Genomic DNA, 15,138 nt, shown 5'->3' with positions numbered 1-15,138 from the left:
GGTACAAATGTGCTGGTTGGAGGAAGGTGCTGTGTAATCCATTCCCACCAGTCCCTGCTGGGTTCAGTGATGGGACAACCCAGGAGAAAAGGTTCCCTGGCAGAGCCTCCAGCACCAATGGAGATGTGTGCAGATCACAACACTGGCAGCTCGTGTGATTAGTAGCAGCAGCTCAGCCCATTCTGGCTGCAAAAGTTTCAAAAAGGATCCCAGAAAAATGTTCTCCCTCATGCTTGGAGCTCTGGGGGTCAGTTAGTGCTGATGACAGTGGAGGAGAATTGAATGGATAGAAAAATAAAAATAAAAATAAAAGAAGAAATGATTAAATAAACTACCTGTGCCTGTCCCAGGGAGCATGATTGGAAGAAATACAACTTTAACTTAATAGGTAAGAAAGAGTAATAATAGCTGAGCTCAGGGCAGCTGATTGTGGCCACTCTCTGGCTGCCCAGACAAGGTTCTCCCCCCCCAAATGGCTGCAGGGCTCACAAATATGGACCCCAGGAGCCAGGCTGGCTGCTCTGTGTCCCAGCAGCACTGGAGAACATACCAGGAAAACTCCAAGACCATGACAGAGAAGATGGGGGCCCCCAGGCCTGTGGAAGGGGAGAGGGTGAGCCCTACCCCAGCTGATGCACCCATCACCACCACCCAGCAAGGGCATCCCAGCTTCACTGGGGACATACTGGAGACCACTGGTGTGCTGGAAGAGCAAAGCCAAAGCAGCCACCTGCCTCCACACACTCAAATGTCACCTCCTGGCACCCTTACTGGTGGTTCAGAGCTTAACCCACAGCCCCAGCCCTCCCTCCTCCCTGGTTTCAAACACCAGCTGACCCTTTGCTCCTTGGCTTTGGTTTTTAGGTTGGCTTTTTCTCAGCCCAATTCCAACAAGAAGATCACATCATCTGCTCTCTGCTATGCCACAGCCAAGCCAGGCCACAAGCTGCCCCAGCTCTGCCCCCCCAGCACCGAGCCACAGATTAATGTGAGATTTAATCTGGATAAAGCTTTTCTCCACGTCCCACCACCACCCCCTACCCGGACTAAGCACCAGTTTCAAAAGCAGAAAGAGGAGCATCCTACAGGCTCCTTGTGACACCTCCACCATCAGGACACAACCAGCTCCATGAAGACCACGTTGGGCACTGAGGAGGAAGAACCTGCTGAGAGGTCTGCACAGGGAGCAGGCACAAACCCCTCCGAGACACAAAGTCCCTGGAAGATTCCTCTAAACAGAAGTGACCCAAGGGCTGCTGTCCCAGCTGAGACCCAGCTACCATCAGCAGTGCCACATCCCCCCAGCAGGGTCACACATAGCCTGCACCCCACAACCACCTACAAACACATGCAGCAGCTCCAAGGCAAAGCAGAACATTGACCGAGATGGGGGAACAAACCAGGTTATATGAAACTGCAGGAATAAAACGAGTCTGGCTTTCCCCAGGGAAGCAAGAGGTGCCCCAAGCAATGCTGCTGGACCTGAGGAGAAAAGTCACCCATTGCCTGCCCAGGGTGGTGCAATGTTGGAGAACTCACCATGGAGTCCTGCAGCAGGTCCTCCAGCCGTGTCAGGCTCGTGTTGTGGTCACAAGAATATTTCCTTTTGATGGAATCCTGCAGGTTCCGCAGGTAGGTCTCTGATTCCCGGGCATCACTGAAGAACTGCAAAAGCAAAGAGGGTCAGGAAAAGCTGCACAAGGCCACAGAGCCATCAGCAGCACACAAGGGATCTCAACAGCTCAACCAGCAGCTCCCAACACTGTTCTGGCCTTAGGATCACGAGGACACACGGATGGCCAGAAGTAGATCCCTTTTGCCCTAATGAGGGACTTAGAAGGACAAGAGAGAATGGCTTTAAACTGGGAGAGATTTAGGTTGGAAATTAGGAAAAAAATTTTCACTATGAGGGTGGTGAGCCCCAGGCCCAGGTTGCCCAAAAAAGCTGTGATTGCCCCATCTCTGGGAATGTTGAAGGTTGGATGGGGCTCGGAGCACCCTGGGTTGTGGGAGGTGTCCCTGCCCATGACAGGGTGTGGGACTGGGTGATCTTTGAGGTCCCTTCACACCCAAACCATTCTGGGATTCTGTGATCTCCAGGGAGTGGACAAAGGAATAGATGATTCAGGAAGAAGCACCACAAATCATCCCTCCTCCCCTCTGCACCGAAGGGAGAAAGCAGCAGCATCCAAAATTCACACACCAGGGAAATTTGGGCTGCCCCTCCCAAGTACCTGGAAATAAGCAGCATTCTCCTTCACGTGCTGCTCCACGCAGAGGCAGAGCTGCTTGATCCACTGCCACTGGCTCTGCACAGCTGCACTGTAGGCCTGAGGAACACAGAAAGCAAACTCCATCAACAAGGAGCATCTACCCACCCCGCAAGGTCACAGGAAGGACACAGCTCCAGCTGATGGGATGGACATAAACAGGCAAGGTCTGGCTGCAACCTGCAGGGTTTGGACACATGCAGGAAGAGCAGGAGACAGCAGAGCCTGAAGCAGTGATGTCAGGGGTCTGATCCTACCCCAGGGAGAAACCCCAGGGAGACACATGTCCCCAGAGCCCTTTGCCTCACCACCCTGCAAGCCTGGATAACTCCAAGGCCATTCCCCGGATCCCCTCACTGCAGGAAAGGCTCCTGCTCTGCCCAGGTGTATCCGTGTCTTCATTGGAGCTGGGAATCATTGAGGAATTGCCTCAAACTTCTCATTGCACTCCCCAGAATAAACCAGTTCCACCACTGCACTGAGGTTCTTCTGCCCCCATAAAACACTTCATCAGCCCCGTGGGGTGGGACAAGTTTCCCAGTCCCAGGGGAGATGTTCTGCTGCCAGCCCATCCTTGAAGCTCCTCCATGTGCTCACTCACCTCCACAGTTTGCTTGGCTGGGTGGTTCTCCAGGGCCAGCAGCTCAGCTGTGTCCTGCAGGGAACGGAAGACATCCTGCTTCTCTTCCAGCTCCATCATCAGCTCCTGCATGAAAGACAGAAGCAAGGTCCAAATTTGGGCTCTGGGGAGCTCCCTCACTCAGAGGATGTGGCCAACCAACCCAACACACAGCACCAGTGGACCTCAGGGAAACCAGCCCAGCCCTGGGAGCACCATGGATGATGCCTATGGGGACACCTCCTCTGCACCAAACACATAGGACAGATGGGACACAAGACACTTGTGGGAAGTGTCAGGGGAAACCTGCCCGGGGACCCCTCCAGTTCCAGAGAGTGTGGATGTGGAAAGGCATCAAGTTATTTATACTGCTTTAAAGAGGAATTGATTCTCCTCTTTAGCTCAGACCTTTTTTTTTTCACTCTGCTAGTTAAAGACACCTCCAGCTCCCAAGAGCACTCCAAACTCATCTTTTGCTGTCTTTTGGATTGAAAGTCAACTGAAGCAACACTTTTTTGCTCTAGGAATTGCTCTTTCATCAGCTTGTGCTCAGTGACATGGGAGGGAGTATTAACATTCTGGAGACTTCAGGTCTGTTGGTAGCTGAAGATCTCCAAGCAGATCAAAAGCAGCAGTAGTGCAACCAAGAAACCACCCATCCCGCCAGCCCTTGACCCAGGGTCACTCACTGAGAAGTAATTTTTCTTGGCTGCAATGTTGGGGTTGTTGTCACTCCAGTCATAGGCCAGTTCCTCCTCCTCCTTCTCATTCAGCCAAATCAGCTCAGCAGTGGCCCGAGACACAAACCCATGCAAGCTCTGGAGATGCCTCAGTCGGAAGCTCGAGGTTTCCTGAACACAACAGAGTGTGATTCCTCTTCCCTGCTCTAAAGTTCACCAGTTCCTTACCCCCTCCCCAGGCTTGGTGCAGGGATGGACCCCACAACCCACTGGAAGCCCACTGCTCACCAGAAGCTTGCAGTACTGAGTCTCCAGCTTGCCCAGTGTCTCTGTGTAGCTGGCACGGAAATTCTGAGACATTTTACCCTGCAGGATGACAAACACCACTGTTACCCAACACAGGACAGCATCACTGGAAACCCCACCTCCAAAACCTTCTCCCCAGCTCTCTGTGAGCCAAGAGGAGGTGGAGAGGATGGCTCAGGGCAGCAGCCTCTTCCACCAGCCCAGCTTCAATTCAGAAGCTTCATCCTTAAAAAAATACCTCAGTCCCAGGCACCCTTACCCCCAAGAGCATTGATCCCAATGTCCTCACTTGCCCATCACTGTGTCACCCAGCCCGTGTCACCATACCTCATACATCCTGGCCTCCTTCACACTGGAGCCCAGGTCCTCCACACTGGTCTGGATGTGTCGCTGGGTCTCCAGCTGGGTTTCCACACTTGGCAGATCACTCCCCCACTCTGCCCGCTCCAGTCTCATCTGAAACAGGCCAAGAGGTCCAAGTAAGCCCTCTCCACCTGCAGGAGCACACCTCAAAAGGGCAAGGAAACCTGCTAGGTTGCTCAAGAGGGAACAAACCCCACACCAGTCCTGGTAGAAGGTCCTCAAGCTCCAAAACTGAATGATTTCTTGGACAGCCTACACAAGCTACACACCTGCACAGCTTTGAAAGGATCTGATACCCACTAACCAGCAGAATCCCAAGAAAAAAAAAAACCCAAACAACTCAAAAGTGTTAGTGCTCTCCAGAAACTTTGAGCCATCAAAACAATTATTCACAGAAAAAAAGCTTTTTCCTGCCCTGGTGTGAGTGGATCAAGGTGCAAGGAGCCAGCACCCACCTGCATTTCCTCCACCCAGGCCAGCAGCTCGTAGACAAACCGGAGGCTGCCTTCATCTTCAGAAGAGGAGATGGCCACCAGCTCTGCCCTGGTCATGGGCTTTCGGAACCAGGAGGCAGAGGAGGTGTGAAGCCCTTTTGTCAGGGACTCGCCCTTCAGGTGCGTTGTGCTCAGCGTGGAAGTGGGCACCAGCTCCAGGGTGGAGAAGTGGCCTTTCCTGTACAAGTTGGTGCATTCCAGCCTCAGTGTCACCAACTCATCCTGCAGTCTCATGATCCTGGAGGAGCAAGCAAAGCACGGGTGAGAAGATGGACACACTCCCTTCCTTCCCTAGAAGAGAGCAGAGGAGCCCCCTTGACCACCCTTCTCCATCCATAGACCATCTTGGACCCAGCTCCTCTCACCTGAAGACCAGCTCTTCCAGCTGGTAGTAATTCTCATCCCGAAGGATCTGCACATCCACCTGGAGCTGGCGGATCAGCCCCTCACACTCTTGCAGGTACATGACCACATCAGCTTCATACTGCACAGGCTGACCTGACTCCAGGTGAGCAGCATCCTGCAGAGAGAGAGGACACTGAGGACTATGTCCCACCCCCAGGCAGGTGGGCAGAGAGAATGGGATGGCAGCCCAGCACTGCCTTTAAGAGCAAAAAGATCTTTTAATTCTCAAGCTTGATCTGAGCAGCGGAACATCAGTTCATTGCTCCCACCACACCCAGGACATCTCCTTCAGAAAAGCTCCTGCAGATGAACTGAAAGCTTCTTGTGACAGATGGCCTCCCATGGACAGTCACTTAAACGTGCATCTTATTTCTTGCTTGGGTTTAATCATTCCAGATCCCAATCCCTCTATCTCTCTCTCCCAGAACAAAACACCCCTCTCCAACAACCTCCTCCCACTCTGCACCCAAGCCCTTTCTGCCACTCTGTTAGACAAATAAAACCAATTTGGGGGGGGTTTAAGCTCCATTACTCAACCAGCTTCCCCAGAACTGCAACTCTGCTCCAAGCCAGCAGCTCCACAGCTGTCCAGCCTCCCTAGCTGCATCCCCATGGCAGCATGGCAGGGCCCCTTTGTTCCCAAAGTCCTCATGCTGTAGATCACCATGTGACCCCCACTGCCCCTGTAGCCCCCCCAGGATGGGCTCAATGTCAGCAGAGGTCCAAAACTGTCCAGGGGAACTCACTGACCCACACAGAAGAGAGGGGCAGAGTGGGGCATAAAAGAAAAGGCAAGAAAACAAACAAATAAAAAAAGTAGGAGGGGGGAAAATAACCCATGGGACTCACAGCCTGCAGCGTGTTCTTGGCCAAAGTGAGTTTTTCTTCACAGCTCAGAGCACCATTCTGGATTTTGTTAGCGATTTGTAGCAGCAATTCCAGCCTGGTATGAGAGAAGAAACAGGAATGATGAGAGAGGGGCTTTGGGCTGTCCCCCCCTGGGCAGGGGAGCAGGGGCATCCCCCCCACTCACCTCTCCACTGCTGGTCGCAGGAGCTTCTCACGCTCCAGCATCTCGATGATGAGCTTGCCCCACTCCTCCTCCACGTTGTTGGGGTGGTAGCCCTGGGGCAACTTGATGCGTCCAAATTCAATCCAGACCTGGGAAAAACACCAACAGGATGGCACGGCCTACCTTCTCCTCCAGTTGGATAGAAAGAGAAATTCCAGCAAGGAAAGCTGGGCTGCAGCTCGGCCTCCACTCCTATAGTGTGCTCCTTGCCACTTCTTTTACCCTGAGGGTTATTTCCACTTCTCCATTCCAGAATAAATCTGGAGCACACTTCAGCCTTGTGACAAGCACAACACCCCCAGCTACAAGCCTCCAGGTCCCCACGCTGATACTCACCTCTAACAATTTGTAGAGCTCCTCTATCTGTCCTTTTTCCTGCTCTTTCGTTGGGATTTCAGTTTCTTTGAAGTGTATGTATTGGTTATAAAGTGCCTGGGATAATAAAAGTTCATCAGAAACCACCCTGGGGAATGCCACCACCTAGCTCTCAGCACTGAGCACATGGGACACTGCAGATGGATCTCATGCAGGACCTACCTTTAACTCTACAGGGTTCTGGGGAAAAGATTTGTCTGACATGAGTATTGTGTGCTGCTTGATCCATGAGATGAGGGACTCCAGCCGGCTCTGGTACTCCAGCCACCTCGAATCCACCTCCTGCAAGGCAAGAGCACCCTTGCAGAGCACCACTGGAGGGCAGGTCCCCACGGGGGAGAGACAGAGTCTGGAGGGAACTGAGGTGCCACCATAACTGCTATGGGTTGGACCTCCCTGTGTCTCCCTGCTGTGATGCCATCCCAGGAAGAAAGAGGAGGAATATCCTCCTTGTAAGCTGCTGCCTGGAAACCAGTTCAGCTTTTCCACAAGCTCAAACCCCAGAGTATAATCACAGAATCATTACGGTTGGAAAAGAGCTCTAAGATCATCAAGTCCAACCATCAACCCAACACCACCATACCAATTCAATCATGTCCTTAGATGCCATATCTACAAGTTTTTTGAACACTTCCAGGGATGGTGACTCCACCACTTCCCGGGGAATGCTTGACCAAAACATGCAGAGCCTGGAGAACACTGTGGCCTTCCAGGCACACCAGCACTTCACAGGGCAGACACACTAATGGGGAAGCTTCTTCCTCTCCCCACACCTCATTCATCCTTTGTCTATGTGCTACAATGGATGAGGAACCCACAAACCCTTCCCACAACAACCAGCTGCCTCCCAGATGCCTGTCCCAGCCTCCCAACCCGCAGCGATGCTTACGATGGCGCTGATCCCTTCTCCTCCCTCGGGGACTTTGGGAAAGGCATCGTAGATTGAAGACACATAAGTTATCACTGATTTCTCATCTGGAGAGGGGACGTCCACGTCTGACAAGGGAGAAGCAGAGAGGCAGTGAAGAACAGGAGCAGGTAGAGTGGTGGCCATCACCCCAGAGCAGTCCCTTGCACCCACCTTCAGCATCCAGCAGCCGCGTCACTCCCAGCCGCTCGGCAATCTCAAACGCCTGCTCCAGGTTCTCCCGGTTACTCTGGATCTGCACCCTCTCCATGTCCACCAGATCTGGCCTGCAAGACACATGCCAGAGTCAGGATGTTGGCAAACATCACAAGGTGCCCAGGGCAGAGCGTTCTTTCTTGCACCCTGATGTATCTATTGCTCCTTCCAAGCATTTACTCCCCAGCCAGCTGGAGGAGGGATGATTTCCAGGTCAAAATTGATGATTTCCTTTGTTCCCTGTGAGCTTTGCCTGTATCTCCAAACACTTCCAGCCACCATCAACCACAGCAGGGGGAAGGGGCCCCCAGCCCTTCCTCCCACCCAGATGATGTTCTCCACTGCTTCCTCCTGCCTACCTGTATCTGTGGATGAGTGCATTGAACATCTTCCCATCGCTCCAGCATGAGGAGAAGTTGGTGCATTTGACACCGATGTAACCCGCTGTCACCTTCTGTGTCCACAGGAGCAGCTTCTCCTTGGCTGACATATCCCCTGACTCCCCGCTGATGTAGATGTCGGAGATCTGTAAGGAATCAGCAAAACCACAGGGGGATGAGGGATGACTCAAGACACATCCAGTTGCTGTCAGCTTGTCCAAAATCTGGCTGCTACGAGGACGCTCAGGAGGAAACATGTGGCTACCGTGACAGGACGAGGATGGCACCCACCACGAGGAGCCCCAGCATGCTTGGACACCCTTAGCTCATGTGGGAAAGGTTGGCTCCATCCAGCAGCACACATCAAGAGGAGGGAGCACCCAAGAGGTGACCACTGATGCCATCCCTCACCAGAGTTGCCAGCATGGTGGGGGATGCTCCACTTGGAGCATCATATAAAAAAATACCGAGTTAAAAACTGGGAAACAGCGCTGGGACAGATCATCTGCATCCAGGTGATCTGCTGGGAGAGGGGCCACCAGCTCCATCCCTGGGCAAAGGGAAAGATGGGGAGAAGGCTGTCGTGTCCCTCTCTGCTTTGCCGTGCCAGGGGTGCTGTGACCCACTTCCCCAGCAAAAGGGCCCCCCGGTCCCAGACCCCTCTCCCACAGACACACGGGGCTGGCTGCAACTCCCAGACTGGCACGTGATGAAACACACGTGTCCCCACATACCAGCACAGGGCTGATTGGCAGGGCTGCCGCCACCCCCATTCTCTCCCAGCTCCCCAATTAGTCCAATTACCTCCCCTTAATTAAAGAGCAGACAAAAGGGGGCGAGGAGAGGGGATATGAGCCCTGCAAGGCAAGGCGGGCTGGCTGCTCGCTGGATCCCTCCCGCCGGCAGCGCAGGGAGAAGGTGTGCCAGCACCCAGCCCCACCCGCCACAGAAACACCCAGTTGCTTTATTCCCCACTGAAATCCACCCAGCTGGGCTCTGGTGTTACACGGGTCCCAGCTGCCAGCCAGGCAGCAGGCAGGACCTGCAGGACCAGAGCCGTGCAGCCGCTCCCGCTGGCGGGGAGGACGGAGGATGCTGTCGGCACGGCACAGCCCGGCGAGAGGATTGGGTGTAATTGGTATGCTGCAGCTCACCTCCCTCTCCCCAGCCTGACACGCTCATCACACACAAAACTGCTCTTTGTCAGCTGCTGCCACACTGCCGGCACTGCCTTTAACTCCTCCAGCCCCACAGATGGGTTTCCTTAAGGACGTCGGCACCCGGAGGCAGAGCCAAGGAGAGGGCGCTGGCCGGGCAAGCAGTGGGATGGGACACCTGCAGCATGGGACCCACAAACCTCCAGCCTGCCCAGCACCCCCTTACTGATCACCCAGCAGCTCTTAATTCAGAGGAGGATGAAGCCTTTTGCAAACCCACCCGTGGGCATTGCCCCCACCTGAGCTCCCCAGTGTCCCCATCAGGGAGCTCCTCGTGGCCCCCAGTTTAGATAATTCCTTAATTTTTAATCCTTCACATGGCAACGGGGTTCTCTAACCACTGGGCATCTCCCTGAGGGTGTCCTTGCAGGAGACCCTCTTAGAGATGCTGCTGCTGGAGGTGCAGGATGCAGCACCAGCTCCACCCTCCTTTCTTCACATGTCTGTGTCAGGACAAAGATTTAGGGAGGCACCAGCAAGAAGAGAGGGGAAATTCGTGGAACTTGAGGCCAGCCCCTTCCAAACCCTTCCAGCTCCAGCCTTCAAGCATCAAGCAACCGGTGGCACAACGCTGAAGTCCAGGTGGTGGCTATGACACTGGTCCAACCCCAGAAAAGATCAGGGGGAGCCACAGCTCCTTTCCTGCCACTCCACCCACACACTTGTCCCAGGGTGTGCAGAACTTGGCCAAACCCACAGATGCCTTCAGCCCGCCCTGTCACCCCCAAAAAGCAACCTCCAAACAGCAATGAGGGGCTCCAAAGCCAATCATAATCCTCTCCACTTCCTCTCAGAGCCCCCTGGGAACAGGCAGAGCCCCTGCATCTCCATGTCCCACAACTGCCACCCATCTGGGAGCTAAGAGCAGGGAGGAGACACCCCAAACTCACACCTGGGCCACATGTGTCACCGTTGACAGCAAGCGTGCTGCAAACAGCAAAAGCAACAGCACCAGTCACACCCAGCTGCTCTCTGGTCACCCATGCCTGGAGCAGAGGACAGTCCAGTCCTCCTGGGATGCTCAGAGGGGAAAAGGCTTCAGGAGTTTTCAGCACCAGAGTCCTCCTGCCCACGCTCAGCAGAAGGTTGTACCTCTCTGAGGTGACCAACCCCAGCATCTGGGGTTCACTAAACCAGCTTCTCCCACCCCGCTCCAAAAAGGGGGTGAGGATGCACGTAGACACTGACCATTCCTCCAGCTGTCCCCGAGCTCCCCCTCCATGCCCGGCCCTCTGCAGTGAGCCTGTGGCCACCTTCAGAGGGAGATGCCGTGGTCCTCCCAGCTCCATTGCCCTTGGCCGGCCGGCGTGCCGGGTCGCTGCCGTACCCCGAGGAGCTGCGGGCAGCACTGATGGAGGACGGGCTACAAGAGGTCAGCAGTCCATGCTCATCTCCCTCCCTGGCCCGAGACGATGACAACCCTGAGGTTCTCCCCACACCGGGGTTTTCCAGCTGATCCACCATGGGGGATGGCGTAGACAGCTCCGAAACGGTGCCCGGCTCTGCCGCAGAGGAGCAGGTCCAGGCGGTGCTGGAGCTGGGGTCATTGCTGCCTCCTTTCCTCCAGGCATCCAGGGAGCTGCCGGTCCCCAGCTCCCGGCTCTTCCCCGGCTCCCTGGCTGGGAACAGGAAGGGCTGGGCAGGGCCATCGGTTCCCCCCCCGGGCAGGGGCAGCAGCACGGCTCGGCAGCAGCCGGTCCCGCTCCTCTGCAGCTGGACCAGCCGGCTCACCGCCTTCTCGCAGTCCCTCTCGGCCGGGTTGTCCAGCAGGCGGGCGATGACGGTGGTGCCTTCCTCCAGGGCAGCCCTGCCCGCAGCAGCCGCCCGCCGCGGCTCCAGCACCAGCCGAGCTTTCTGCACCTCCCCTTGGAACCGCTGCTTCACCTGCACGATGAGCCCGGGGGGCAGAGCCGACGGGTCGGGGTCTCCAGATCCGTGCCGGCTCCCGGCGGGGTCCTCTCCTCCCTCCTGCCCGGGGGCTGCCTCTGACTTCTTCAGCACCTCCTCATCCTCGCCCAGGGCTGGCAGCTCCTCCTGCGGGGCTGCCTCTGGCATGGCTTTCCTCTTCCCTCTCCACTTGCGTTTAAAGCGGACCCTTTTTTTGGGAGACAGGGGTGCCTTGCCCGCAGCTTTTTCCTTCGGCTCTTTAACACAGCCCAGAGAATTCCCCATCTCCTCCGGAACGCCGGCAGGAAGGCTGCAAAGCGAGTCGCCGGCTTCCGAATAAATCCCAAGCCGGGCTTCATGGGAATCCAACACCCACCCTACGCCGTGCCGGGGACTGTCCCTGATTGCCTTTCCCTCCCTTTGCCAGCCCCTCCGTCACCGCCGCCGCTCCAGACAGCCATCTTACAGCCTGGGTGCTGGGAGAAGACAAATTCAAAGCATCTCACTGCAGTTCAGAAATCACTTGACCTAAAAGCAGAGGGAGCGGGGATTGGCTGCGGCATCCTTCTCTCCAAATATGAGGTAATTGGAGCACGGCCCTCGCCAACACAAACAGGGAGCAGGAATCAGGCAGCGGAGCCGGGAAGGGGTTGGGGGGGGGGGGGGGGAGGAGAACGGGAGAGGCTGAGGAGGAAGGATGGATTAAAAACCAGAAAACCCAGGGAAGGTTGGCAAAAGGTAAGATAAAGGAAGGGGTGGGAAAATAATGGGGGGGAAAAAAAAAAAAAAAAAAAAAAAAAGCAGGGAGGAGTCAGGCTCCGCAGACACGCCGGTGGGGATGGGAGCCGCCACGCCGGCTCCTGCAGGGATGGTTCTCTCTGATTCGGGAGGTTTGCTCCTAAATTCTTAATGCTAAAAGTCCAGAGAGTGGCTCATGTGCCCAACCTCCTGCCTGCTGGGGACACAGGGAGGGTCAGCCCAAGGTGCCCCAGGGAGCTGGCATGGCTCCGGGAAGCTGCAGTCATGGGGTCCCAAAGATGACAGCAACCAATGCTGATGCTGCCAGCCCCACATCTTGCCCCCACTGCCCCACATCCTGCCCCCATTGCCCCATGTCCTGCCCCCATTGCCCCACATCCTGCCCCCATAGCTGCCGAGGGCAGGGGGGGTGAGGAACACGCAGCATCCTGACTCTTCTTGCCAGCTCAGAGGGACCAGAGAAGGATAAAACACACCAAAAGCAGGGACAAGACAGAAAACAGGGAGCAGGGGGCACCAGCCCACCCTGAGCCCCTCCCCAGAGCTCTCCCAGCCGCCTGCCCCCGGGCTGCAGCAGCAGGAGATTAAGAGGTTCACAATGGAGCTACAACCCCAGAAAAAATCCCTTTAGCGCAGGCGGGGAGGGGACACGCAGGCTGGCCAGCACCAGCCCTGCTCCTGTGGGGCCCCCTTGTCATCCAACCCTGTCCCCCAGGGCAGGGTGGCAGTGTCCCCTCCCAGCTGGGAGCCCAAGAGCTCCTCCTTGATCTCCTCTCTGGTCTCCTGCATCAGGGCAAGGCCACCTCAAGGACAGCAGGGACAGGATGTCACCAGCCGTGGCCCTACCAGAGCTGACAGTGACTCATCAACATCCAGACCCTGCTTGACCCAGGCTGCTTCCAGGGCCAAAACCCTGCTGAGCGCCTCGTCAGCAGCTTTACATCCCATTTATCCCCATCCTCCTCCCAAAAGCCTCTTCCCGAGAGATACGGGTCAGGAGGGCCTTGCCCAGTGCATGGGGTCAGCTTGGTTGTGGCACAGGAAAGGATTTGTGGCCCAGGTGAAGTGACAGCTCCCTGAGGCACTGCCCACTCATCCTCCAAAAATGAAACACTGCCTTACGAGGTCTCCTGGGAGTCCTCTGAGTCCTCTCCAGAGTCCTCTGAGAGATGCCAGCACAAAGCCTGGATGCAGAAGGGCCCAGAGCTAATGCCACATCACTAACAAGAACCACCAAGCAAACCCCATGTGCCAGCACAGTTCCCCAAAAAGCTACAACCAGATAGTTTGAGGCTCTTAAAGACCCCAGACACGTTCTGCATGAGCATCTATAGAACATGATTGCCAGAGATGGCCCTGAGTGTCCCCCAGCTGGGTCACAGCTTCTCCCAACCCTGTGTCTTTAACCACTGTCACAGAGCCAACATTTTCCATCCCCAAAAAAGATCCCATGGCTGCACCAACCACTCAAAGGGCTGGGAGCACCTCAGGATAACAGCCCCACACGGGCCCCTCCAAACTTGTTCTTCTCCTCCAAAGATTCAGCTGAGCAAACAGCCACCGGCCAACAAGCCCGGTGCCAACCGGGGAGGTCACGGCACACAACCCCATCATTAGTGCTTTAATTATGTAAATGCTGAGCAAAGGGTGTTGCTGCTCTCCCACACAGGTCTCCAGGACACTGCAATGTGTGGTCAGTCCTCCAGACTGCTCCACGTGCAGCCACCAAACACACACACACACACACACACACACACACACTCAGACGGCCGCCGGGGCCCCGAGAGGATAACGCGGTCCCACCACCCTCCGCGTGGCCTTCAGCAAAAAACTTCTCATGACCTACCTGGAAGTGGAGGATGATGGTCCAGATGAGCCCCAGGGTGAGCTTGGGATTGCCATCTGTAATGTCATCGTTACGGATGTTCACCAGTTTCACCTGAAAGAGAAGCCACAGGGTCACAGCTCACCCTGTCTCCTGTCCCCAAGGACACTCCAAACACCCTGGAGGGCAGCAGACACACAAGACCCCAGCACCTCCTGAAGGGGCAGCCAGGCCAGGCTGTGGTCCTGCTGGGGACAGGCAGGATTTTTCACTCTCCATCTAGAAGTGTCTTCCTAGCACTTAGCTGCTTGCTTTCAGCTTGCATGGAGAAGTGCCTCGTCCCTGAAACCCCAAGCACTGGTGCATAATTTAACAGCTACAGACCACAGAGCATGGTTAAAAGAGGACAGCCGAGCTTTATTAACTCTCTCCTGGGTTCTAAACCAAGCTGCTGATCAATCAGCCCTAAAAAAAAAGACAGAAACCTCAGAGCTGCCCTGGCTGGGGGTCCAGCAGCCACCGAAATCCTCCCTCCTGGCAGACTCTGGCCCCAGACAGTCCCAGAGCTGCTCCCTCCTGGTTCCAAGGGTGGTTTAAATGCATCTGCAGTCCCTTAACCCCATGGAGATGCCTGCAGCACCCAGAGCACCAGCCTTGGAGATTCCAGTGGATGCAGACCAGGGCTCCTGCCCTCCCTGCAACCACTTTCCTACAAGCTGTCACGTTTTTTGGGCTCTTCTCCCTCAGTGGCCTCTTTACAGGGGTACCCCTGCTCCCCATGGGGCCCCACAATCCCTTGCAGGAACACCTAGGGTAAGATGTCCCAGCAAGGCCACTGTCACCAGGCCATCACACTTCAAAGGAAAAAGCTGCTTCAACCAAGCAGAGAAACAAGCTCTGGGAAGCCTCCGGCAAAATGTCTCTATCAAGGGTTTGGGGAGGAGAGGAGGGGCTGGAAGCAGCTCATCCACCCTGGAATGGGGCACGTGCTCAAATTTATTCAGTGCCCTCAGGCCAGCAGAGTGAGAAAAATCTGCTTCAGCATGAACTGGTACAATTTATCATCATCTTGAGGTATCTGAGGAGCATCAGGGAGAAGAGACCTGACCCAACAAGCAGAACAGGACACCCAGCCCTGGGGCTGCGAGGGTTTCACCAGCAGAGCCAGCAAGTCTCTGCTCTGGTGGGATCTGCCTGAGGGGGTGGAGGATGCCTGGGCCCCCGCAGCTGCACAGGACTAGCACCTCCCAAAAGCCCACAGAAGCTTCAAAAAAACAAAGGGTGATACTGCCCCAGAGGACAATACATCCGAGATGCCACCCTGAGGGGTGACACTGCACAAAGAGGTCCCCAACTGGGAAGA

At 55.6% G+C, this 15,138-nt stretch overlaps 2 protein-coding genes across 22 annotated transcripts in view; both read right to left on the bottom strand.

Annotated features, from left to right (window-relative positions):
- MACF1 (microtubule actin crosslinking factor 1) overlaps window positions 1-15,138 on the bottom strand; it is a 137,325-nt gene that overhangs the window by 84,238 nt on the left and 37,949 nt on the right. For all 21 annotated transcript variants that reach the window (XM_071767530.1, XM_071767534.1, XM_071767535.1 and 18 more), the window contains 16 exons: window positions 13,797-13,889; window positions 8,067-8,233; window positions 7,666-7,778; window positions 7,474-7,580; window positions 6,747-6,866; window positions 6,546-6,641; window positions 6,171-6,298; window positions 5,987-6,080; window positions 5,098-5,252; window positions 4,694-4,970; window positions 4,203-4,331; window positions 3,858-3,935; window positions 3,579-3,740; window positions 2,872-2,976; window positions 2,235-2,330; window positions 1,540-1,665 (listed from right to left, as the gene is read on the bottom strand). In XM_071767530.1, coding sequence (XP_071623631.1) covers window positions 1,540-1,665; window positions 2,235-2,330; window positions 2,872-2,976; window positions 3,579-3,740; window positions 3,858-3,935; window positions 4,203-4,331; window positions 4,694-4,970; window positions 5,098-5,252; window positions 5,987-6,080; window positions 6,171-6,298; window positions 6,546-6,641; window positions 6,747-6,866; window positions 7,474-7,580; window positions 7,666-7,778; window positions 8,067-8,233; window positions 13,797-13,889 — 2,046 coding nt within the window. The remainder of the gene's footprint in view (window positions 1-1,539; window positions 1,666-2,234; window positions 2,331-2,871; window positions 2,977-3,578; window positions 3,741-3,857; window positions 3,936-4,202; window positions 4,332-4,693; window positions 4,971-5,097; window positions 5,253-5,986; window positions 6,081-6,170; window positions 6,299-6,545; window positions 6,642-6,746; window positions 6,867-7,473; window positions 7,581-7,665; window positions 7,779-8,066; window positions 8,234-13,796; window positions 13,890-15,138) is intronic.
- LOC139807068 (uncharacterized) lies at window positions 10,422-11,616 on the bottom strand. The gene has a single exon (XM_071767553.1). The coding sequence runs from the start codon at window positions 11,474-11,476 to the stop codon at window positions 10,433-10,435; it is 1,044 nt and encodes a 347-aa protein (XP_071623654.1). The 5' UTR covers window positions 11,477-11,616; the 3' UTR covers window positions 10,422-10,432.

This window comes from Heliangelus exortis, chromosome 24, assembly GCF_036169615.1.
Source record: "Heliangelus exortis chromosome 24, bHelExo1.hap1, whole genome shotgun sequence".
Classification (NCBI taxonomy): Eukaryota; Metazoa; Chordata; class Aves; order Apodiformes; family Trochilidae; genus Heliangelus; species Heliangelus exortis.
Note: the sequence above shows the minus strand (reverse complement) of the source record. Positions and strands in the feature narration are given on the sequence as shown.